General features: G+C 43.4%; 1 protein-coding gene across 4 annotated transcripts in view; it reads left to right on the top strand.

The window, feature by feature from the left end:
• The window catches only part of atp7b (ATPase copper transporting beta), a 111,610-nt gene that overhangs the window by 55,652 nt on the left and 32,240 nt on the right, over positions 1 to 23,718 (top strand). For all 4 annotated transcript variants that reach the window (XM_072577121.1, XM_072577122.1, XM_072577120.1 and 1 more), the window contains 3 exons: positions 8,748 to 8,875; positions 10,228 to 10,382; positions 12,133 to 12,267. In XM_072577121.1, coding sequence (XP_072433222.1) covers positions 8,748 to 8,875; positions 10,228 to 10,382; positions 12,133 to 12,267 — 418 coding nt within the window. The remainder of the gene's footprint in view (positions 1 to 8,747; positions 8,876 to 10,227; positions 10,383 to 12,132; positions 12,268 to 23,718) is intronic.

The following is a 23,718-nucleotide window of genomic DNA, read 5'->3' as shown; positions in this document are numbered from 1 at the left end:
TTCCTTCCTGCCTTTTTTCCTTCCTTCCTTCCTGCCTTTTTTCCTTCCTTCCTGCCTTTTTTCCTTCCTGCCTTTTTTCCTTCCTTCCTGCCATTTTTCCTTCCTTCCTGCCTTCCTTTTTTCCTGCCTTCCTTTTTTCCTTCCTCCCTTTTTTCCTTCCTTCCTGCCTTCCTTTTTTCCTTCCTGCCTTCCTTTTTTCCTTCCTGCCTTCCTTTTTTCCTGCCTTCCTTTTTTCCTGCCTTCCTTTTTTCCTTCCTGCCTTTTTTCCTTCCTGCCTTTTTTTCCTTCCTGCCTGCCTTTTTTTCCTTCCTGCCTTCCTTTTTTCCTTCCTGCCTTCCTTTTTTCCTTCCTGCCTTCCTTTTTTCCTTCCTTCCTGCCTTTTTTCCTTCCTTCCTTCCTGCCTTTTTTCCTTCCTTCCTGCCTTCCTTTTTTCCTTCCTTCCTTCCTTCCTGCCTTCCTGCCTTTTTTCCTTCCTTCCTGCCTTTTTTCCTTCCTGCCATTTTTCCTTCCTTCATGCCTTCCTTCCTGCCTTCCCTTTTTCCTTCCTGCCTGCCTTTTTTCCTTCCTGCCTTTTTTCCTTCCTGCCTTCCTTTTTTCCTTCCTGCCTTCCTTTTTTCCTTCCTGCCTGCCTTTTTTCCTTCCTGCCTGCCTTTTTTCCTTCCTGCCTTTTTTCCTTCCTGCCATTTTTCCTTCCTTCCTTCCTTCCTTTCTGCCTTTTTTCCTTCCTTCCTGCCTTTTTTCCTTCCTTCCTTCCTTCCTGCCTTTTTTCCTTCCTTCCTGCCTTTTTTCCTTCCTGCCTTTTTTCCTTCCTTCCTGCCATTTTTCCTTCCTTCCTGCCTTCCTTTTTTCCTTCATGCCTTTTTTCCTTCCTCCCTTTTTTCCTTCCTTCCTGCCTTCCTTTTTTCCTTCCTGCCTTCCTTTTTTCCTTCCTGCCTTCCTTTTTTCCTTCCTGCCTGCCTTTTTTCCTTCCTGCCTGCCTTTTTTCCTTCCTGCCTGCCTTTTTTCCTGCCTGCCTTTTTTTCCTGCCTGCCTTTTTTCCTTCCTGCCTTTCTTTTTTCCTTCCTGCCTTTCCTTTTTCCTTCCTTCCTGCCTTTTTTCCTTCCTTCCTGCCATTTTTCCTTCCTTCCTGCCATTTTTCCTTCCTGCCTTCCTTTTTTCCTTCCTGCCTTCCTTTTTTCCTTCCTGCCTTCCTGCCTTTTTTCCTTCCTTCCTGCCTGCCTTTTTTCCTTCCTGCCTGCCTTTTTTCCTTCCTGCCTGCCTTTTTTCCTTCCTGCCTTCCTTTTTTCCTTCCATCCTGCCTTCCTTTTTTCCTTCCTTCCTTCCTGCCTTTTTTCCTTCCTGCCTTCCTGCCTTTTTTCCTTCCTGCCTGCCTTTTTTCCTTCCTGCCTGCCTTTTTTCCTTCCTGCCTGCCTTTTTTCCTTCCATCCTGCCTTCCTTTTTTCCTTCCTTCCTTCCTGCCTTTTTTCCTTCCTGCCTTCCTGCCTTTTTTCCTTCCTGCCTTTTTTCCTTCCTGCCTTTTCTCCTTCCTTCCTGCCTTCCTTCCTGCCTTCCTTTTTTCCTTCCTGCCTGCCTTTTTTCCTTCCTTCCTGCCTTTTTTCCTTCCTGCCTTTTTTCCTGCCTTCCTGCCTTCCTTTTTTCCTTCCTTCCTTCCTGCCTTTTTTCCTTCCTTCCTTTTTTTCCTTCCTGCCATTTTCCTTCCTTCCTGCCTTCCTTTTTTCCTTCCTTCCTGCCTTTTTTCCTTCCTTCCTGCCATTTTTCCTTCCTTCCTTCCTGCCTTCCTTTTTTCCTTCCTTCCTGCCTGCCTTTTTTCCTTCCTGCCTGCCTTTTTTCCTTCCTTCCTTCCTGCCTTTTTTCCTTCCTTCCTTCCTTCCTTCCTGCCTTTTTTCCTTCCTTCCTTCCTTCCTTCCTGCCTTTTTTCCTTCCTTCCTTCCTGCCTTCCTGCCTTTTTTCCTTCCTGCCTTCCTGCCTTTTTTCCTTCCTGCCTTTTTTCCTTCCTGCCTGCCTTTTTTCCTTCCTGCCTTTTTTCCTTCCTTCCTGCCTTCCTTCCTGCCTTCCTTTTTTCCTTCCTGCCTGCCTTTTTTCCTTCCTGCCTGCCTTTTTTCCTTCCTGCCTTCCTTCCTTCCTTCCTTCCTTTTTTCCTTCCTTCCTGCCTTCCTTCCTTCCTGCCTGCCTTTTTGCCTTCCTGCCTTTTTTCCTCTCTTCCTTTTTTCCTTCCTGCCTTCCTTTTTTCCTTTCTGCCTTCCTTTTTTCCTTCCTTCCTGCCTTTTTTCCTTCCTGCCTTTTTTCCTTCCTGCCTTTTTTCCTTCCTTCCTGCCTTCCTTTTTTCCTTCCTGCCTTCCTTTTTTCCTTCCTTCCTTCCTTTTTTCCTTCCTTCCTTCCTGCCTTTTTCCTTCCTTCCTTCTTTCCTTCCTGCCTTTTTTCCTTCCTTCCTGCCTTTTTTCCTGCCTTCCTTTTTCCGCCTTCCTTTTTTCCTTCCTTCCTTTTTTCCTTCCTGCCTGCCTCTCTTCCTGCCTGCCTTCCTTTTTTCCTTCCTTCCTTTTTTCCTTCCTTCCTTTTTTCCTTCCTGCCTGCCTCTCTTCCTGCCTGCCTTCCTGCCTTCCTTTTTTCCTGCCTTCCTTTTTTCCTTCCTTCCTTTTTTCCTTCCTGCCTGCCTCTCTTCCTGCCTCTCTTCCTGCCTGCCTTCCTGCCTTCCTTTTTTCCTTCCTGCCTGCCTTTTTTCCTTCCTTCCTGCCTTTTTTCCTTCCTGCCTTTTTTCCTGCCTTCCTGCCTTCCTTTTTTCCTTCCTTCCTTCCTGCCTTTTTTCCTTCCTTCCTTTTTTCCTTCCTGCCATTTTCCTTCCTTCCTGCCTTCCTTTTTTCCTTCCTTCCTGCCATTTTTCCTTCCTTCCTTCCTGCCTTCCTTTTTTCCTTCCTTCCTGCCTGCCTTTTTTCCTTCCTGCCTGCCTTTTTTCCTTCCTGCCTGCCTTTTTTCCTTCCTTCCTTCCTGCCTTTTTTCCTTCCTTCCTTCCTTCCTTCCTGCCTTTTTTCCTTCCTTCCTTCCTTCCTTCCTGCCTTTTTTCCTTCCTTCCTTCCTGCCTTCCTGCCTTTTTTCCTTCCTGCCTTCCTGCCTTTTTTCCTTCCTGCCTTTTTTCCTTCCTGCCTGCCTTTTTTCCTTCCTGCCTTTTTTCCTTCCTTCCTGCCTTCCTTCCTGCCTTCCTTTTTTCCTTCCTGCCTGCCTTTTTTCCTTCCTTCCTGCCTTTTTTCCTTCCTGCCTTTTTTCCTGCCTTCCTGCCTTCCTTTTTTCCTTCCTTTTTTCCTTCCTTCCTTCCTGCCTTTTTTCCTTCCTTTTTTCCTTCCTTCCTGCCTTCCTTTTTTCCTTCCTTTTTTCCTTCCTTCCTTCCTGCCTTTTTGCCTTCCTGCCTTTTTTCCTCTCTTCCTTTTTTCCTTCCTGCCTTCCTTTTTTCCTTTCTGCCTTCCTTTTTTCCTTCCTTCCTGCCTTTTTTCCTTCCTGCCTTTTTTCCTTCCTTCCTGCCTTCCTTTTTTCCTTCCTGCCTTCCTTTTTTCCTTCCTTCCTTCCTTTTTTCCTTCCTTCCTTCCTGCCTTTTTCCTTCCTTCCTTCTTTCCTTCCTGCCTTTTTTCCTTCCTTCCTGCCTTTTTTCCTGCCTTCCTTTTTCCGCCTTCCTTTTTTCCTTCCTTCCTTTTTTCCTTCCTGCCTGCCTCTCTTCCTGCCTGCCTTCCTTTTTTCCTTCCTTCCTTTTTTCCTTCCTGCCTGCCTCTCTTCCTGCCTGCCTTCCTGCCTTCCTTTTTTCCTTCCTTCCTTTTTTCCTTCCTGCCTGCCTCTCTTCCTGCCTCTCTTCCTGCCTGCCTTCCTGCCTTCCTTTTTTCTTTCCTTCCTTTTTTCCTTCCTTTTTTCCTTCCTACCTATCTACCTACCTTCCTTTCTTTTTTCCTGCCTGCCTTCCTGCCTACCTTCCTTTTTCCTGCCTTCCTGCCTTTTTTTCCTGCCTTCCTGTCTTCCTGCCTTTCCTTTTTTCCTTCCTTCCTGCCTTTTTTCCATTCTTTTTTCCTTCCTGCCTTTTTTTCCTTGCTGCCTGCCTTCCTTTTTTCTTTCCATTTTTTTCTTCCTTCCTGCCTTTTTTCCTTCCTTCCTTCCTGCCTTTTTTCCTTCCTGCCTTCCTTCCTTTTTCCTTCCTTTTTTCCTGCCTTCCTTCCTTCCTTCCTTCCTTCCTACCTATCTACCTACCTTCCTTTCTTTTTTTCCGCCTTCTTTTTTCCGCCTTCTTTTTTTCCGCCTTCCTTTTTCCTTTCTTTTTTCCGCCTTCCTTTTTCCTTCCTTCCTTCCTGCCTGCCTGCCTTCCTTCCTACCTACTTTTTTTCCTTTCTTTTTTTCCTTTTTTTTTTCCTTCCGTTTTCCTTTCTTTTTTCCTGCCTGCCTTTTTTCCTGTCTGCCTTCCTTTTTTCCTGCCTTCCTTTTTTTCCTTCCTTCCTTCCTTCCTTCCTTCCTTCCTTCCTTCCTTCCTTCCTTCCTTCCTTTTTTCCTTCCTTTTTTCCTTCCTTCCTTTTTTCCTTCCTTCCTTCCTTTCCCTTCCCTGTAATCTGAAGGCTACTGAAAAAGCAAAACTAGTACAACTGCACTGAATATTTAGAGTATTACATATAATTTTCTTTGAATGCAGATAATATTCACAACTAAATTAACAATTTAATGGCTCAAATACAAGTTAATGAGTATGATCTTAAAGCCATTACAGAGTCGTGGTTACAACAAGATTAGAGCTGGGAGCTAAATATTCAGGGCATAAGACTTTTCATAGGAACGAGTGGTGGAATAACATTGTTAACATGGATGGGATAAATACAATAGCAAGAAATGAACTTGGATCTGAAAATGTAGAATCCATGTGGGTCAGGAAAGAAATAATAAAGGGAGAAAAAACGTTGGTAGGAGTAGTCAGCAGGACCCATAACAGTATTCAGTGGGACAGAGTGTAATTCAGGGGATAATGACGATATGTAACAAAGGCAGTAAATTAGTCAGGGATGTCTTTGGCTTTCACTTGATCACAATCATCAGATTGGCAGAGGTAGCCATGACAAAAATATTTAGAATGAGATGAGACCAGTTCCTTGAACAGCATATTATGGATCCAAGAAGGGTCGGACAAATTTAGATCTGATAGTGTGCAATGAGGCAGATTCAGTAGATAATGTCAGGATAAAACAGTGACCACAATTTAGTGGAATTTAGCATTCAATTTGAGAGGGTGGAACTTGGGTCAGAAACAACTGCACTCATCTTAAATAACAAGAAAATGAGTTGGCAGGAGTGAGCTGGGGAAGGGGTTTTGTCACAAAGGCAGCTGAGGAGCAATGGCATACATTTTAAAAATAATTCATGGCTTGCAACAAAGATATACCCCATTGAGGAAAAATGAGAATAGGAAAGGGATAAGCCAACCATTGGTAACCAGGGAAATTACAGATAACATCAACTTGAAAGAGAAAAAAAATAATCTTTGCCACATTGTAAGATAGAGGATTAATAAGAATTTTAAAACCAACAAAAGACTACCAAAAAAAAGGGAAAAGATGAATTGAGTTGGACTTATTGTCATGTGTACCTAGGCACAGTGAAAAGTTTTATCTTGCGAACAATACAGGCAGATCACATAGTTATGGAGCATAGATTGTAAATAATAGGTAAACAGTGGCAAAAACAAAAGCACAGGTACAGGCGAATGTTGTGAGTCCATTCAGTATTGTAGAAACTGTTGTGAAACCGGCTGGTATGTGTGTTCAGGCCTTCTCCCCAATGGTAGAGATTGTAGAAAAACATTGCTAGGGTGGGATGGATCTTTAAGAATGCTGGTGACCTTTCCTTGACAGCGGGGCTGGTAGATGGATTCTGTAGATGGGAGTTTGGCCTTTGTGATTGTCTGGGCCGAGTTCACCACTCTCTGTAACTGTCTCCGTTGAGAGATAGGTTGTTCTCAGTACATCATTTTTCCAGGTGTTCCACCTCCTGTCTGTAATCTGTTTCATCGCCATTGGAGATTCGACCAACTATGGTGGTGTCATCAGCGAACTTGTAAATGGCATTAGTCTGGTACCTGTCGACACAGTCATGGGTATACAGTGAGTACAATATTAGGCTGAGTACGCACTCCTGGAGGGCTCCACTGTTGAGTGTCCCCAGTCTTCACTGATTGTGACCTGTGGGTCAGGAAACTGAGGATCCAGTTGCAGAGAGTGGGGCTTAGTCCAAGATCACTAAGCTTAATCATCAGTCTCAAGGGATAATAGTGTTGACTACAGTTCAGCTTTCAATGAGTAGGATTCTTACGGAGCTGTTCTTGGTGTTCAGATGTTCTAGGGAGGAGTGAAGGGCAAGTGATATGGTATCTGACGTGGATCTGTTGGTCCAATAGGCAAATTGGAGTGGTCAATAGAAGGCAGGGAGTTGATTAATGCCATGAGAAGCCTTTCAAAGCACTTCATGACCACCGAGGTTAGGGCCACTGGGCAGTAGTAATTGAGACATGCTGCGTGAGTCGTCTTGGGCACAGGGATGATGTTGGCCCTCTTGAAACAGACAGGGATAGTGGCCTGCTGCAGGGAGATGTTGAAGATGTCCAAGAAGATAAACTTTGATCGTAAATTTGTAAGTAATATCAAGATGGGAGAGCAAGATCTTGTTTAAATTGATCAAAAAGAGAGAAGCCAAAGTTAACATAGGCCCCTTAGACAAACACAGGGATGAAACTCAGCAGGACTGGCAGCATCGGTGGAGAGAGCGTTCTGAAGAAGACTCATTATTGGACTTGAAACACCACTCTGTTTCTCTCTCCACAAATGCTGCCAGTCCTGCTGAGTTTCACCAGCATTTTCTGTTTTTCTCAGATTTCCAATATTTTCAGTATTTTGCTTTTGCTTTTATGTTGAAAACAAATCTTGGAAAATCTTGTCAGTGTTAACACCAAATTTAAATCAAATTTACAACCGGAAGCCAAGCCTTTTGACCTAATTGATTTATATGCCACATGGACTTCAATGGACAGTAGAATTAGTCAGGATCTAAAGCCTAGATTTGAGCTGAATCTATCCTGTTGCTGTCAAATGGATTAGTTAAAAGTATTGCATTTATTTTATTCTTCCCCATTTCGTGCACCAGTGTCACCATATCCAGTTTGAGGGGTTGTATAACCTGTGGTGATTGTAGTCCTTATTTGTATTTGCTTTGGGAGACTCTTTTGCCATTGTTTACATCATAAAAATGGAATGGTAAACATTAAGGCAGAGACTAAGTGTTCGGAATGTTTTATTTTACATGGGATTTGGGCACCGCTGTCTAAGCATGCATTTGTTGCCCATCCCTGATTGCCCTTGAGAAGATAGTGGTGAAGAACTATCCTTGCCACACTTAAGGTTCTGAGCACAGCAGTCGCAGCATTGACTTACAATTTTGAAAATCAGTGCTGCGCATGTGATTAGAGGCCCATATAGCTGGAAAGAAAATTAGAAGGAGCGGTGATGGTGAACTGTTTTCTTGAGCACTGCATCTATGTGGAGTAGGTGAATCAACAACGCTGTGAAGTGATGCTAATTGGTGTTATATTGAATAAGGATCGAGTCAAAGGTGAAGTCCACTAAAAGATCGTTAAAGCTTTTTTTATTAACCTGTTTTCTGATAGATTCATTGTGGAAACAGACCATTCGGTCCAACTTGTTCATGCCGACTAGATATCCTAACTCAAATTAGTTCCATTCACCAGCATTTGGCTCATAGCCTTCTAAACCCTTCCATTCATATAGCCATCCAGATACCTTTCAAATGTTGTAATTATACCAGCTTCCACCACTTACTCTGGTAGCTCATTCCAAACATACACTACCCTCTGCATGAAAAAGTTGCTCCTTAGGTCCCTTTTAAATCTTTCTCCTCTCACCTTAAATCTATGCCCTCTAGGTTTGAACTCCTCCACCATGGGGAAAAAATCCTTGTCTGTTTACCCTATCCATGTCCCTCATGATTTTATAAACCTCCGAGGTCACCCCTCAGCCTCGGAAGCTTCAGGGAAAATAGCCCCGGCCTATTCACTCTCCCAGTAGCACAAACCCTTCAACTCTAGTAATATTCTTGTAAAGATCTTTCCTGAACCCTTCCAAGTTTTACAGAATCTTTCCTATAGCAGGGAGACCATAATTGCACACAGTATTCCAAAAGTGCCCTAACCAATGTCCTGAACACCCACAACATCACCTCCCGACTCCTATACTTAACGCACTGCCCAATAAAGGCAAGCATACCAAATGCCGCCTTCACTATCATGTCTACCTGGGACTCCACTCAAGGAACTATGAACCTGCACTCCAAGCACTGTGTTTGTTCAGCAGGACCTTACCATTAAATGCATAAGTTCTGCCCTGATTCAGCACCTCACATTGATCTAGATTAAACTCCATCTGGCACTCCGTGGCCCATCTGATCAAGATCTTTATTCTGACATGATTCAATAAATCTTGCGTGTCAGTTTTTGGAATTGAGGAAGCCTTTCTGATACTTTGTGACTTCTGAAACCAGCAGGAAGTTTTCTCTGTAATGATAGGTTACATTGGGTACCTGACCAGTCAGTGCAAAGTCTCTATATTACTGACAAGTTTAATGGGTGTGGAGGATGGGGGAGTTTATACCAGAAATTAAAATAACTTCTGAAATACCGTTTGAAATACTCAAATATAAATATTTTCTGTCATTTCCCTTCTCTTCAGTGAGGAACAGATAGCTGTAGATCTTGTCCAAAGAGGTGACGTTATTAAAGTGGTTCCTGGTGGCAAGTTTCCTGTGGATGGAAAAGTAATAGAAGGATGTTCTATGGCAGATGAATCTCTCATTACAGGTATGTTTTGATTGTCTATGTTTCAAGTGTAACAGGCTTATTGTGCCCTTTCCAATGTTTCTTTTTTACTATGCCAAATCATTATACATTTTCCCAAACAAGTAGATCAAAGAACAGCGGTTGCTGGAAATCAGAAACAAAATATTTTCCTTCGGATTTTTGCTGCCTAAAATATCCAAAAGGTCTTGACCTGCAAACCGGTTTAGTTGCCTTTAGCACAAAACATTAGTTTGGGTGAGGCGTTGAAACGGATGCTAAACTTGGCCATCTGGAAGGATCATTAAAGATTTAATTGACAAATTGCCTGCTGGCACCTATTAAAGAAGGTATGATGCTTCTCCAATAAATGTGGCATTGCAGGGTATGGAGTGCTTTATCTCCCCTGTAACTCCATTTTGATTTACTCTCCTCCATTCTCTCCCTAACTTTCCTTTTATCTTTGGTGGTATTGCATTGCCATGTTGGGCTTTGCATACATATTGATTAATTAGAAATGTAGTGGTGATGGATAATAGATTAAAAGTACCATGTGTGATTTGGTGGTGGGGAAAAATGCTATTCAGTTGTGTGTAAGATCAGTTCTTAATTTTTAAAAAAACAAAATGTAACATTTTTTGATGGATAATGCTTCATTGAACAATCTTTCCTAACAACGAGAACTGAGTAAGAATAAGGAAATTATTATTGAGGATTTGAAATGTTACACAAACTTTACTCAACTTTCTTTTTGCAATTCACTTTTCAGTTATCCAGGAGTTATCCACTTTGGTAGGAAGATTGCAATGACAGAATGTTAGTTCAATGGCAATAGTTTGAGGATCTGAGTCATTGAAAGAAAGCATGCAGTTAGGAAGGCAAATGATATGTTGGTCTGTTTATGATATTATTTGTTGTAAAGATTTCAGTACAGGAGCAAAGATGTCTTTCTGCACCTGCACTGGACTATGGTGAGATCACACCTGAAGTGTTTTGTGCAGGTTTGATCTCCTTACTTGCCAGAGAGAACAGAACTTCACCAGACTGATTCCTGTACTATGGGAGATTTTTGAGGAGAGTTTGAGTTGCCTAGACCTGTATTTGTTGGAGTTTAGAAGAATGATAGAGGACCTTGTTGAAGTGAATAATAGTCTGACAAGGTCAGACAAACTGGATGCAAGGATGATGTTTCCACTTCTTGGAGGGCCTAGTTCTAGGTCTCATGGTCTAAGGATGGTGTAGGCCATTGGAAAGGACTGATGACTGAAGGCTTATTCTGTATTGTCATCTTGATTTGATATAAAATGTGATGATGGACAATGGTGTTAAGACCACAGATTCTAACAGTACGCAATTAACTTCTTTTGTTTTTACAGGAGAGCCTATGCCAGTTGTTAAAAGAGTAGGGAATGCAGTGATTGCTGGTTCCATTAATGCGCAGGGTTCTCTGCTTATTCAGGCTACCCATGTTGGTTCAGAAACAACATTGTCGCAAATTGTTAAGCTGGTGGAAGAAGCACAGATATCAAAGGTAGGCATGTAATTCTTGCATAGCACAATTAAGTAGACTTTTGCATATGTCAAAAGTATCTTTAGGATTGCTGTCAATTTATTATAGCATTGTGGAATTATAATGTTAGAAAAAGGCATGTTTCACAAGTACTTTTCTGACTGCTGCTTTGCAAAATCATTTTTTATAAATGGAGTAAAGAATGACTAAGCTAAATGAACTCATTGGAGAAAAATGAAAGGGGTGCATGCAATCTAGAGTCAGACATCATAACATCCTGGCAAATCCCCTCAGTACCCTTTCTAATGCCTTCGCACCTTTTCTGAAATGTAGTGCCCAAAGTTGTCCACCGAGGCCTAACTAGTGAACTATTAAGTTCTAGCATGATTTTATTGTTTTTATAAATTAAAGTAGCTCATATGTTTTTATTACCACCTTTTCAATTGGCCCTGTCAACTTTAAACTGTCTGAATATCATGCTGATTTATAACTTTGAAAAGTGAACATATGTTTCCATATTAATCATTCCTAACTGAATTGCATCACACTTTTCACCAGTAGGTCACCCTGAAGCCTAAAGCTATCCTCCTCATGATCTATTATTTTACATTATCTGCAAACTTTATAACACTATTGTCTACATCTGTGTCTTGGTAATTTAGAAAAAATGCAAAAGAGTAATAGTATAACCTTCAGGGAACACCTCAGCAAGCCATTTTCCAGTAGAAAAATGTGCATCCTGCACTATTGATCCCTCCAAATTTTGTTTGATGGACACAACCTAGAGCTAACAAGCAACCTGTACAGTACTTCCACAGTTCACAATTCTCACGACTGTGCATAAGGACAGCTGAGAAGGAATACTGTCCACAGTTATCCCTCACTTCTGTCACTGAGCCCTGCAGGATGGGAAATTGTAAGCTTGTTTTGCGAGTTGTGGCATATCAGATGCATAGAGAAAGGCAATCAGAAATGAGTGGGATGAGGTTTGGAGATCAGTGGTTGGAGTGGAGTTTGCGTGCAAAGGAGAAAGATATTCTCAATTACAACTAGGCCAGCATTGCTGGATCCAAGAAGTATACAAGCATTAGTGTTGTAAAGAATAAATGTAGTTGTTCAGTTGTTTGGTATCTTGAGGCTCAGAAAATTTGTCAAGAATTTGAAGTATGAATCAGCCTCTTTTGAGCAGGTTAATCATCTGTCCACCTTTCCTCCTCAAAAGCCAAAGTGGTGGATTGGGGGTAGTTTGAGTTGAGATTCTGATGTTTAAAGCATTATCTGTCCACCCAAACCAAACCCACACCCACACATTTCTGCCTAACATTCACTCTGTGTTTTAAATTATAGGCCATCATTTATATTTTTAACTTTATCACAAGACATTTCTATGAAATTAAAACAATGCAAAAAAAAATGTAAAGGTCCCTTCTGACCTGCATGTGTCACAAAAGATGAAGTATTGTTTAGAAATAGCAGAAAGAAAGCTATCTTCTTCTAACTTTGGAATTGTTTAAAACAATAAAAAACAGATAGCTTTGAAAAATTGGACCACGGCTGCAGTGAAAACGTTTTGTTCTAGTATTACATCAATAATTTGAAACCTCATCTTTGTGCATTATAAATTTCCGAGGGTGAAGAAGAAAAGGTAAAATAAAGGGGGTGAAACCTGCTTTCTGTAGAAATCTGGGTTAATATTTTAAGAGTGATCATTTAATTTTTAATTTGCTATTCACTTTTTGAATCTAAATAAAGTATATTTTGACTTTTCCAGGCCCCAATTCAACAGTTTGCAGACAAACTGAGTGGATATTTTGTTCCATTTATCGTTGGTATTTCTGTGGTTACACTGACTGTCTGGATCAGTATTGGCTTAGCAAACTTTGAAGCCATCAAAATGTATTTGTCAGTAAGTAGCAATGACATTCCTGTAATCATTGCAGTCTGAATTAGGCCTGAGACATTGAAGAATTTCTATTATGTTTGGGTAACCTTGTATGTGTTGCACACAATGCATGTTTTTAATGGTGCTTTTTAAATCAAACATGAGAATTGAAACTAGTAAGGAAGTCAGCTGCAGGTAGATACTTGGCCAAGAAACAATTTATTTTAAACAGCTGTTTGTACTACTGAATTATATATGCTTACTATCCAACTAATTCAGGTAGAAAGCTGAGTGAATGAATTTCTACTACTTCCATTCGAAAGAAGACTCATACTGGACTAAAATTATTAACGTTGTTTCTCTTGTCACAGATACTGCCAGATCTGAGTTTCTCTAGAATTCTTTGCGTGTCTTTCAGATTTCCAGTATTTGCAATATTTTGCCTTTATGCTTGCTCTTTTGCATTAAATAATTTCCATGAAAAGAGACCTTGAAGTTTTTGGGCCTATTGCAGTCAAGCCCCTTTTATACAAAAGGGAAAGTGGGGAAGCTTTTAGAGGCCTGTCCCTAAAGTTTTGCATTCCCAATGATTGTGCTGCAGTGTTTCCCCCTATTAATGGTTGCAGCTGTCAATGATCCACCCCTTATGCATGTCCTTCAATGCAGTGTTGTCTCTTCCTTTATATATTGAGGTACCTTCCTTCATATTTATTGTGCCCACAGCATTACAGCATGCTGCCTTCAATCCCCATGGTCCTTCATTATTAAAGTAGTGGCCCAATAAATCCTTTGCCTTTCATTGAACAGCCCCTCAGGCCTGATTGTGACCAAACATTAATAGATAACTATGACTGATTGACCAGGTGTATGAATGATCTCCATTTAGTCCCATGAGTTACTTATCATGAATTCCCGGACTGATTATATTCGACCTGCAGGACTGACTATGGCCCATTCCTGTACTGCAATGATATAGAATCCTGCCCCTGAACCACCTCAAGCATTTCCATGCACCTGGTCTGAGATCAGATGCTGCTATTCACCAACTGTGATGGAGCCCCTGAGTGATGAGAGGCCCTTGAAACTTGACTGAGACCCCTTAGACATTGAGACATGGCCATTTGGCTGGAGTACTTATGGAGTGCATTTGCTGCCTGCATACATACACTGTTGGAACATGGTATAGGTTTGGCACAGTGCCATATAGCAATATATCTTCTTTTTTAGGATTACTGCTGACAACCATGGTCACCTGCTAGGTTTTCTCTACACTAACCAGCATGGTGACATGGAAATGGTGTGAGCCTTAAAGTTCTGAGTGAAGCAACCAAGCACAAATGGCAAGACGTCAGAGCTGCTGTGACGAGCACTGATTAGGGATAGCCAGCATGGTTTTCTGTATGGGATCCAGGGGAGCTAACCAATTGGATACAAAATTGGCTTGAAGGTAGGGGACAGTGGGTGATGGTAGGGGGATGTTCTTTGGACAGGAGGCCTGTGACCAGTGATGTGCCACAAGGATCGTTGTTGGGTCCCTTGCTTTTTGTCATTTAATATAAATGATTTGAATGTAAATATAGCAAATGTAGTTAGTAAGTTTGCAGATGAGGCCAAAATAGGTGGTGTAGTGGACAATGTAGAAAACTGTCTCTGGTTACAACAGGACCTTGATCAGACGGGCAAGTGGGCCAAGGAGTGGCAAGTGAAGTTTGAATGTAGGATGCTGTATTTTGGTAAGGCAAATCAGGGCATAAGAGTAAATGGTAAGGCCCTGCGGAGAGTTGCCAAACAAGAGACCTAGGGGTGCTGGTGCATATTTCCTTAAAAGTGGAGTTGCAGGTAAACAATTATGACAAAGGCATATGGCACGCTTGCCTTCATTGGTCATAACCTTGAGTATAGGAGTTGGGATCGAGAGTGTGCTCTGGAAAAGCACAGCAGGTCAGGCAGCATCTGATGAGCAGGAGAATTGATGTTTCAGGTATAAGCCCTTAATCAGGAATTTTTTCTCTCTGTATAGGAGTTGGGATGCCATGTTGCAGCTGTACAGGACATTTTTGGAATACTGTGTACAATTCTGGTCCCCTTTTATGGGATGGATATTGTTAAACTTGAGAGAGTGCGGAGAAGAAAATGAAGTTGCTGGGACTGGGTGCTTTGAGTTATAGGGAGGGACTGAATAGGCTGGAGCTTTTTTAACCTGGAGTGTTGGAGGCTAAGGGATTACCTTACAGAGGTTTATAAAATCATGAGGGGCATGGATAGAATGAATAACCAAGGTTTTTTTTTCCCTAGAGTTGGGGAGCTCAAAATTAGATTACATAGGTCTAAGGTGAGAAGGGAAAGGTTTAAAAAAGACTTTTTCACGCAGAGGATGGTGTGTGTCTGGACCAAGCTATCAGAAGAATTAATGGAGGCGAAGACAATTATAACATTTTGAAAGGTGTCAAGTTGGCTATATGGATGAAACATTTAAAGGAATATGGGTCAAATACTGGCAAATGGGAGTAGGTCAGATTAGGATGATTGCTCAGCAAGGATGAGTTGGACCAAAGAGTCTCTTTCTTTCTGTATGACTCTCTAACTCCAGGTACAAAGTGAGTGAGTACTAAGACAGTTAAGAAGAGGTTCCTGAGATGGACCCTTCTCCAATCCATGAGATTGGTGGTTGTCCCTGTGCTCAAGTGACATGGCAACAACATTATTATGAAAGGTGTCAGTGCGCTGTGAAGTTCAGTATTGAAGTGAAGAACTTTGAAAGTTCTTGCCTAATACCATCAAAAGCTGATTTGGGGGCAGATGTTCGCAGATGGCTCGAAAATGCAAAGCCTTCAAAAATGAGATAACGAGAGACAGTATATTCCTGTTAGGGTGAAAGGAAAGGCTATTTGGTGTAGAGAATGCTGGATGACTCGCGAAATTGAGGTTTTGTTAAAGAAAAAGAAGAAAGCACATGCCAGGAATAGATAGGAGAGAGCGAGTGAATCCTTAGACAAGTATAATGGCAGTTGGAGTATACTTAAGAGGGAAATCAGGAGGGCAAAAAGAGGACATGAGATAGCTTTGGCAAATAGGCTTAAGGAGAATCCAAAGGGTTTTCATAAATACATTAAGGGTAACTAGGGAGAGAATGGAGCCCCTCAAAGACAGCAAGCAGCCTGTCTGTGGAGCCACAGGAGATGGGGGAGATACTAAATGAGTATTTTGCATTAGTGTTTACTGTGGAGAAGGACTTGGAAGATATAGAATGTAGGGGAGTAGATGGTGACATCTTGAAATATGTTCATATCACAGAGGAGGAGGTGCTGGATGTCTTGAAATGCATAAGTGGATAAATGCCCAGTTCCTGACCAGGTATACCCTAGAACTCTGTGGGAAGCTAGTGAAGTAATTGCTGGGTCCCTTGCTGAGATATTTGTACCATCAATAGTCACAGTTGAGATGCCAGAAAACTGGAGGTTGGCTAACGTAGTGCCACTATTTAAGAAAGGTAGTAAGGAAAAGTCAGGGAACTATAGACTTGTGAGCCTGACATCAGTGGTGGGCAAATTGTTGGAGGGAGTACTGAGGGACATGCATTTACATGCATTTGGAAAGGCAAGGACTGATCAGGGATAGTCAGCATGGGGTTGTGTCTGGGAAACCATGTCTCGTGAATTTGATTGAGTTTTTTGAAGAAGTAACAAAGAGGATTGATGAGCGCAGAGCAGTAGACATAATCTATATAGACTTCAGTAAGGCGTTCGACAAGTTTCATCTTAGGAGACTGGTTAGCAAGGCTAGATTACCTGGAAGGAAAACTAGCCATTTGGGTATAGAACTGGCTCGAAGGTTCGAAGACAGAGGGTGGTGGGAGAGGGTTGTTTTTCAGACTGGAGGCCTGTGCCACAAGGGTTGGTGCTGGGTCCTCTACTTTTCGTCATTTATATAAATGATTTGGATGTGAATATAGGAGGTATAGTTAATAAGTTTGCAGATACCTCCAATTTTGGTGTTGTAGTGAACAACGAAGAAGGTTCCCTCAGAGTACAATGGGATGTTGGATCAGATGGGCCAATGGGCTGAGGATTGGCTGATAAATGCGAGGTGCTGCAATTTGGAAAAGCAAATCAGAGCAGGACTTATGCAGTTAATAGTAAACTCCTAGGGAGTGTTGCTAAACAAGGAGACCAGGTTCATAGTTCCTTGAAAGTAGAGTCGCAGGTAGATAAGATAGTGAAGAGGGCATTTGATATGCTCTACTTTATTGATTAGAACATTTGAGTGTAGGAGTTGGGAGGTCATGTTGCGGCTGTACATTTTGGAATATTGCATGCAGTTCTGGTTTCCTTCCTTTGGATGTTATGAAACTTGAAAGGATTCAGAAAAGATTTACAAAGATGTTTAAAAATGTGTCACTGGAAAAGTGCAGCAGGTCAGGCAGTATCAAAGGAGAAGGAGAATCGACGTTTCGGGCATAAGCCCTTCTTCAGGCTTATGCCCGAAACGTCGATTTTCCTTCTCCTTTGATGCTGCTTGACCTGCTGCGCTTTTCCAGCAACATATTTTTAAGCTCTGATCCCCAGCATCTGCAGTCCTCACTTTCTCCTTTACAAAGATGTTGCCAGGGTTGAAGGATTTGAGCCATCAGGAAATGCTGAATAGGCTGGGGCTGTTTCTCCTGGAGCGTTGGAGGCTGAGGGGTGACCTTCTAGGGGTTTACAAAATCATAAGGAGTATAGATAGATAAATAGTCAAGGTCTTTACCTTGGGGTGTCCAGAACTAGAGGTCATAAGTTTAGAGTGAGAGGGGAAAGATATAAAAGGGACCTAAGGGGCAACTTTTTCATGTGTGTGGTGCGTGTATAGAATGAGCTGCCAGAGTGTCTGTTTCCGTGCTGTATATCTCTATGACTCTAGGCTAATCAGAAATGTATTATGGGGTTATGGTGATGCAGATGCTTGTCAACTATCAACATCAGTGGACAGTATGTGCAGGCAAAAGTTGGCCAAGGAGAGTTCTGTGAGATATTGGGGTGGTGAGCTGGAGTCACCAGATCCCCAATATGACTTTCATGTCAGAACTTGTGGCCATCTATCTTCTTTACAGTTCATGAAAGAATAGGAAACTGTACATAATTGAGGTGGGTTAGTTACCATTCAGATATTGATGCCTGCAGATCGGCTTTTCACCGCTCATCAGCGAGATTGTTAACCCATCATTTTTCTGATTTCACTTTATTTTCCTAAATGATTAACCATTGCCCACTTTGTTCGGGGCAGGGAAAATCCAGACCATGAGAGTGTCATAGAATCATAGAGATGTATAGCACAGAAACAGACCCTTCAGTCCAACTCATCCATGCTGACTGATATCCCAACCTAATCTAGTCCTATTTGCCAGCACTTGGCCCATATCCCTCTAAACCCATCCTATTCATATACCCAATCAGATGCCTTTTAAATGTTGTAATTGTACCAGCCTCTACCACTTCCTCTGGCAGCTCATTCCATATACGCATCACCCTCTGTGTGAAAAAATTGTTATATCTTTCCTGTCTCACCCTAAGCCTATGCCCTCTATTTCTGGATTCCCCCACCCCAGGGAAACGACTTTGTCTATTTACCCTATCCATGCCCCTGACAATTTTATAAACCTCTAAGGTCACCCCTCAGTTTCTGATGCTCCAGGGAAAACAGCCCCAGGTTATTCAGCCTCTCCCTCTAGCTCAAATCCTCCAACCCTGGCTACATCCTTGTTACCTTTTCTAAACCCTTCCAAGTTTCACAACATCCTTCCGATAGGAGGGAGACCAGAATTACATACACTGTTCCAGAAGTGGCCTAACTAATGTTCTGTACAACCACAGTATGACTTCCCAGCTTCTGTACTCAATGCTTGATCAATAAAGCAAAGCACACCAAATGCCGCCTTCACTATCTTATCTACCTGCGACTCTACTTTCAAGGAACTATAAACCTGCCCTCCAGGGTGTCTTTGTTCAGCAACACTCCTTTACCAATAAGTGTATAAGTCCTGCTCTGATTTGCCTTTCCAAAATGCAGCATCTCACATGTCGCTAAATTAAGCTCCATCTGCCACTCTTTAGCACATTGGCACATCTGATCAAGATCTCATCATACTCTGAGGTGACCTTCTTTGCTGTCCACTACACCTCCAACTTTGGCGTCATCTGCAAACTTACCAACCATACCTCCTATGTTCACATCCAAATCATTTGTATAAATGACAAAAAGCAGTGGACCCAGCATTGATCCTTGTGGTATACCATTGATCACAAGCCTCCAATCTGAAAGGCAACCCTCCGCCACCACTTTTGAGCCAGTTCTGTATCCAAATGGCTAGTTTTCCTGTATTCCATGAGATCTAACTTTACTAAACAGTCTTTCATGAGGAACCTTGTTGAATGTCTTACTGAAGTCCACATAGATCATGTCCATCGCTCTGCCTTCTTCAGAAAACTCAATCAGGTTCATGTCTGTTTCTGTTCACACATTGTGCCTTAATCCTAGGCTGCTAACAGATCCGAAGAACTTACATGATTCTTGGCTTCTGATTTTATAAATTATTAGTTTAAACCTTGCAATACTAAAATAAATTCTGATCTAATAAAACTGTTCAGATCCTAGTGGTAAGTTAGTTCAGTTGGCTGGATGACAGATTTGTAATGCAGAGTAACGCCAATACTGCAGGTTCAACATCCTTAGCAGCTGAGGTTACCATGAAGGTCCCACCTCTCAACCTTGCCTCTTATCTGGGTTGTGATAACCTTCAGGTTAAACCACCACCAGCCATCTCTTTCCAATGACCCTGTGGTCCTCTGGCACTGTGGCAACTTTACCTTTTGTTTCTTTCTTTCTTTATTCAGATACTACAAGGTAAAATCAATACTGTATAATTAAAAAATTAAATTAAGCACTTGCGCGAAATCACTTTTTCAAGATATGTGATACCTCTCTTTTCTCATTGCCCTTGTTCGTGCTATGACTCTTGGTGAAAAGGGAAGTGATATACATAAATAACAAATAACTGAGACAAAAATCAGTCTTTGAAGGTGGAGTGGTGGAACATATTGAATCTACCATATGGAATTTAATTGATCCTATTATCTTTTAGGGATTACCATGAAATTTGATAGCAGTAATGGAAGATTAATTAATCTCTAATTCCTATGGTTTAACTCTCTTGATTTCAAGCTGGTAACATAATTAATGTGGTGTAACTGCTATTGTTAAAAGAGCTGAATAGATGTAAACTAGCAAGATGGTACTGCAAATCAGATTAAATGTTACATTGATAAGATTAAAGTATTTGTAAATTTGTTATAAGTGGGCTGGTTGCTCAGAAAACCAGAAGTTGGCAAAAATGAGAATATTGACTCATTAGTTGTGTGAGGATTGGAAACAGAAAACTAGCTATGCATGATGATCAAAGAAATTCTTGAGGTTTAGCTTATTTAGTAAATGATCAGTTGCTAAGCCTCCAGCTCTGGCCAAATGAGAACCAGTCATGAGGCTAGAACTGATCAGAACGTAAATGACTATACCTCAACATGATAGCTAGCTAGCTAGCTAGCTCAAGATGGCCAATTAGTTATTTCAAAACCAGAGGGAGAGAACTGATCACTGCTGCTGTTCCGACTCTCTCTCAAGCCCAGGTAACATTGCACAATAAATAATGTTTTTTGAATACTAAATAAACATGTTATGAGCAAATAATAGTGAGCCTTGACACCCAGAGAACCTCTTGACCAAAAAGGGGATAGCTACTTAGAAAATGCGTTATTTTAGTAGATTACAAATATTTAATTTTACTTTTTAAAAATTAATATACCCAATTTTTTTTTCAATGCCTTCTGTCATTCTCCAAAAAAGATTATTTTTAAATGCCAACTCCAGATGCTGGCAGTTAAGTGCAGTAGCTGAAAAATGTGTTGCTGGAAAAGTGCAGCAGGTCAGGCAGCATCTAAAGAGCAGGAGAATTGACGTTTGGGGCATAAGCCCTTCTTCAGGAATGAGGAGGATGTGCCAAGCAGGCTAAGATAAAAGGTAGGGAGGAGGGACTTGGGGGGAGAGGTGCTGGGAATGTGATAAGTGGAAGGAGGTTAAAGTGAGGGTGATAGGCCAGAGAGGGGGTGGGGGTGGAGAGGTTGGGAAGAAGATTGCAGGTCAAGAAGGCGGTGCTGAATCCGAGGGTTGGGACTGAGATAAGGTGGGGGGGAGGGGAGGGGAAATGAAGCTGGAGAAATCTGAGTTCATCCCTTGTGGTTGGAGGGTTCCTAGGCGGAAGATGAGGTGCTCTTCCTCCAGAGGTCGTTTTGCCATGGTCTGGCGATGGAGGAGACCAAGGACGTGCATGTCCTTGGCAGAGTGGGAGGGGGAGTTAAAGTGTTCAGCCACAGGGCGGTTGAGTTTGTTGGTGCGGGTGTCTGAGAGGTGTTCTCTGAAACGTTCCGCAAGTAGGTGGCCTGTCTCCCCAATGTAGAGGAGGCCACATCGGGTGCAGCGGATGCTGTAAATGATGTGTGTGGAGGTGCAGGTGAATTTGTGACGGGTATGGAAGGATCCCTTGGAGCCTTGGAGGGAGGTGAGGGGGGGAGGTGTGGACGCAAGTTTTGTATTTCTTGTAGTTACAGGAGAAGGTGCCGGGAGTGGAGGTTGGGGTGGTGGGGGTGTGTGTATCTGACGAGGGAGTCGCGGAGGGAGTGGTCTTTCCGGAAAGCTGAAAGGGTAGGGGAGGGAAGGAAAATATATCCTTTGGTGGTGGGGTCTATTTGGAGGTAGCGGAAATGACGAAGGATGATATGATGTATCTGGAGGTTGGTGGGGTGGTAGGTGAGAACCAGTGGGGCTCTGTCCTGGTGGTGATTGGAGAGTGGGGTTCAAGGGCAGAGGAGATGCAGTGGAGAGCATCGTCAACCACGTCTGAGGGGAAATTGCGGTCTTTGAAGAAGGAGGCCATCTGGGTTGTTCGGTATTGGAATTGGTCCTCCTGGGAGCAGATGCAGCGGAGGCAAAGGAATTGGGAATATGGGATGGCGTTTTTACAGGGGACAGGGTGGGAGGAGGTGTAATCTAGGTAGCTGTGGGAGTCGGTCGGTTTATAGTGAATGTCCGTGTTGAGTTGGTCGCCTGAGATAGAAATGGAGAGGTCTAGGAATGGGAGGGAGGAGTCTGAGACAGTCCAGGTAAATTTCAGGTCGGGGTGGAAGGTGTTAGTAAAGTGGATGAACTGTTCAACCTCCTCATGGGAGCATGAGGTAGCACCGATACAGTCATCGATGTAGCGGAGGAAAAGGTGGGGGGTGGTGCTAGTGTAGCTGTGGAAGATGGACTGTTCCACATATCCGACGAAGAGGCAGGCATAGTTGGCCATGGCTACTCCTTTGGTTTGGAGGAAGTGGGAGGATTGGAAAGAGAAGTTGTTCAGAGTGAGGACCAGTTCAGTCAGTCGAAGGAGGGTGTCAGTGGAAGGGTACTGGTTGGGTCGGCAGGAAAGGAAGAAGCGGAGGGCTTTGAGGCCTTCGTGATGGGAGATGGAGGTGTATAGGGACTGGATGTCCATGGTGAAGATAAGGTGTTGGGGGCTAGGGAAGCGAAAATCATGGAGGAGGTGGAGGGCATGGGTGGTATCCCAACCGTAGGTGGGGAGTTCTTGGACTAAGGGGGACAGGACCGTGTTGAGGTATGCAGGATGAGTTTGGTGGGGCAGGAGCAGGCTGAGACAATGGGTCCGCCGGGGCAGCCAGGTTTGTGGATTTTGGGCAGGAGGTAGAAACGGGCGGTGCGGGGTTGTGGGACGATGAGGTTGGAGGCGGTGGATGGGAGATCCCCTGAGGTGATGAGCTTATGGATGGTCTGGAAGATGATGGTTTGGTAGTGGGAGTTGGGGTCATGGCCAAGGGGGCAGTAAGAGGAGGTGTCCGCGAGCTGGCGTTTAGCCTCAGCAATGTAAAGATCGGTGCGCCAAACTACCACCGCTCCTCCCTTGTCTGCCGGTTTGATGGTGAGGTTGGGGTTGGAGCGGAGGGAGTGGAGGGCTGTACGTTGCGAGGGTGAGAGGTTGGAGTGGGTGAGAGGGGTGGACAGGTTGAGGCGGATAATGTCGCGGCGGCAGTTGGCTATGAAGAGATCGAGGGCAGGTAAGAGGCCAGTACAGGGTGTCCAGCTGGATGGGGTGTGTTGGAGGCGGGAGAAGGGGTTATCAGAGGGTGGACGAGAATCCTGGTTGAAGAAGTAGGCGCGGAGGTGAAGGCGGCGGAAGAATTGTTTGATGTCTCGCCGCGTGTTGAACTCGTTAATCCGGGAGCCTAGGGGGATGAAGGCCTCTGCTGAGGCCTGATCTTTCCCCCTCAGAGAGGGGGAGGTCTGGAGGGATGATGAAAATATGGCAGGGCTGGGAGCTAGGACCTGGTGTGGTGCTGGGGTTGGGTGTGGGGGCGGGATTAGGCGTGGGGACGGAGATCGGCGCAGGGGCACAGACACATGCGACGTGGTCGTTGTGCAGGTGAGTGACATCATTGGGGGCGGAAGTGGATGTGGCGACGGCAACTCCAGGGGCGGAAGTGGCTGCGGTGATGGCAGAAACAGTGTTGTTCCCAGTGGTTGAGGAGGCCGCGAATCTGTCAGCGATGGTCTTCCTGGCAATCGTGGAGGCAGTTGTCTGGGCGGCGATCGCGGAGGCTGCATGGTCGGTGGGGGCAGAAGTGATGTCATGGTTCACGGCGGTGACGGTTGCTGCAGTGGCCACGTGGTTAATGGCTTCCTCATTCTCTCCCCCCCCCCACCTTATCTCAGTCCCAACCCTTGGACTCAGCACCGCCTTCTTGACCTGCAATCATCTTCCCAACCTCTCCGCCCCCACCCCCTCTCTGGCCTATCACCCTCACCTTAACCGCCTTCCACCTATCGCATTCCCAACACCCCTTCCCCAAGTCCCTCCTCCCTACCTTTTATCTTAGCCTGCTCGGCACATCCTCCTCATTCCTGAAGAAGGGCTTATGCCCCAAACGTCAATTCTCCTGCTCCTTAGATGCTGCCTGACCTGCTGCACTTTTCCAGCAACACATTTTTCAGCTCTGATCTCCAGCATCTGCTGTCCTCACTTTCTCCTAGTTAAGTGCAGTACTGAGGAAGAACTCCACTATTAAAGCTGTAATCTTGCAGATGAGACATTAAATCGAGGTCCTTATCTGTCTTCTCAGATGGATGTAAAAGACACTATGGCATTATTCAAAGAGCAGTTTTCTCCAGTTTACAGATCAATTTTTGCACTGCAATCAACACCTTAAAAAACAGCTTGGTTGTTTATCTGATTCTGTTATGAGACGTTACTTTGTTTGAATTGGCTTTTTCTACGTTACAATAATGTCTGTACTTCTGAAGGACTTCACTTTCTATTAACTATTTGGAGTATCCTGAGGTTATTAAAATTGCAATATAACTGCAAGTTTTTTTTCTGATGGTGCAGCAAGT

Source organism: Chiloscyllium punctatum, chromosome 9 (genome assembly GCF_047496795.1).
Source record: "Chiloscyllium punctatum isolate Juve2018m chromosome 9, sChiPun1.3, whole genome shotgun sequence".
NCBI classification, from domain to species: domain Eukaryota; kingdom Metazoa; phylum Chordata; class Chondrichthyes; order Orectolobiformes; family Hemiscylliidae; genus Chiloscyllium; species Chiloscyllium punctatum.
This window is presented reverse-complemented; position numbering and strand designations above follow the sequence as displayed.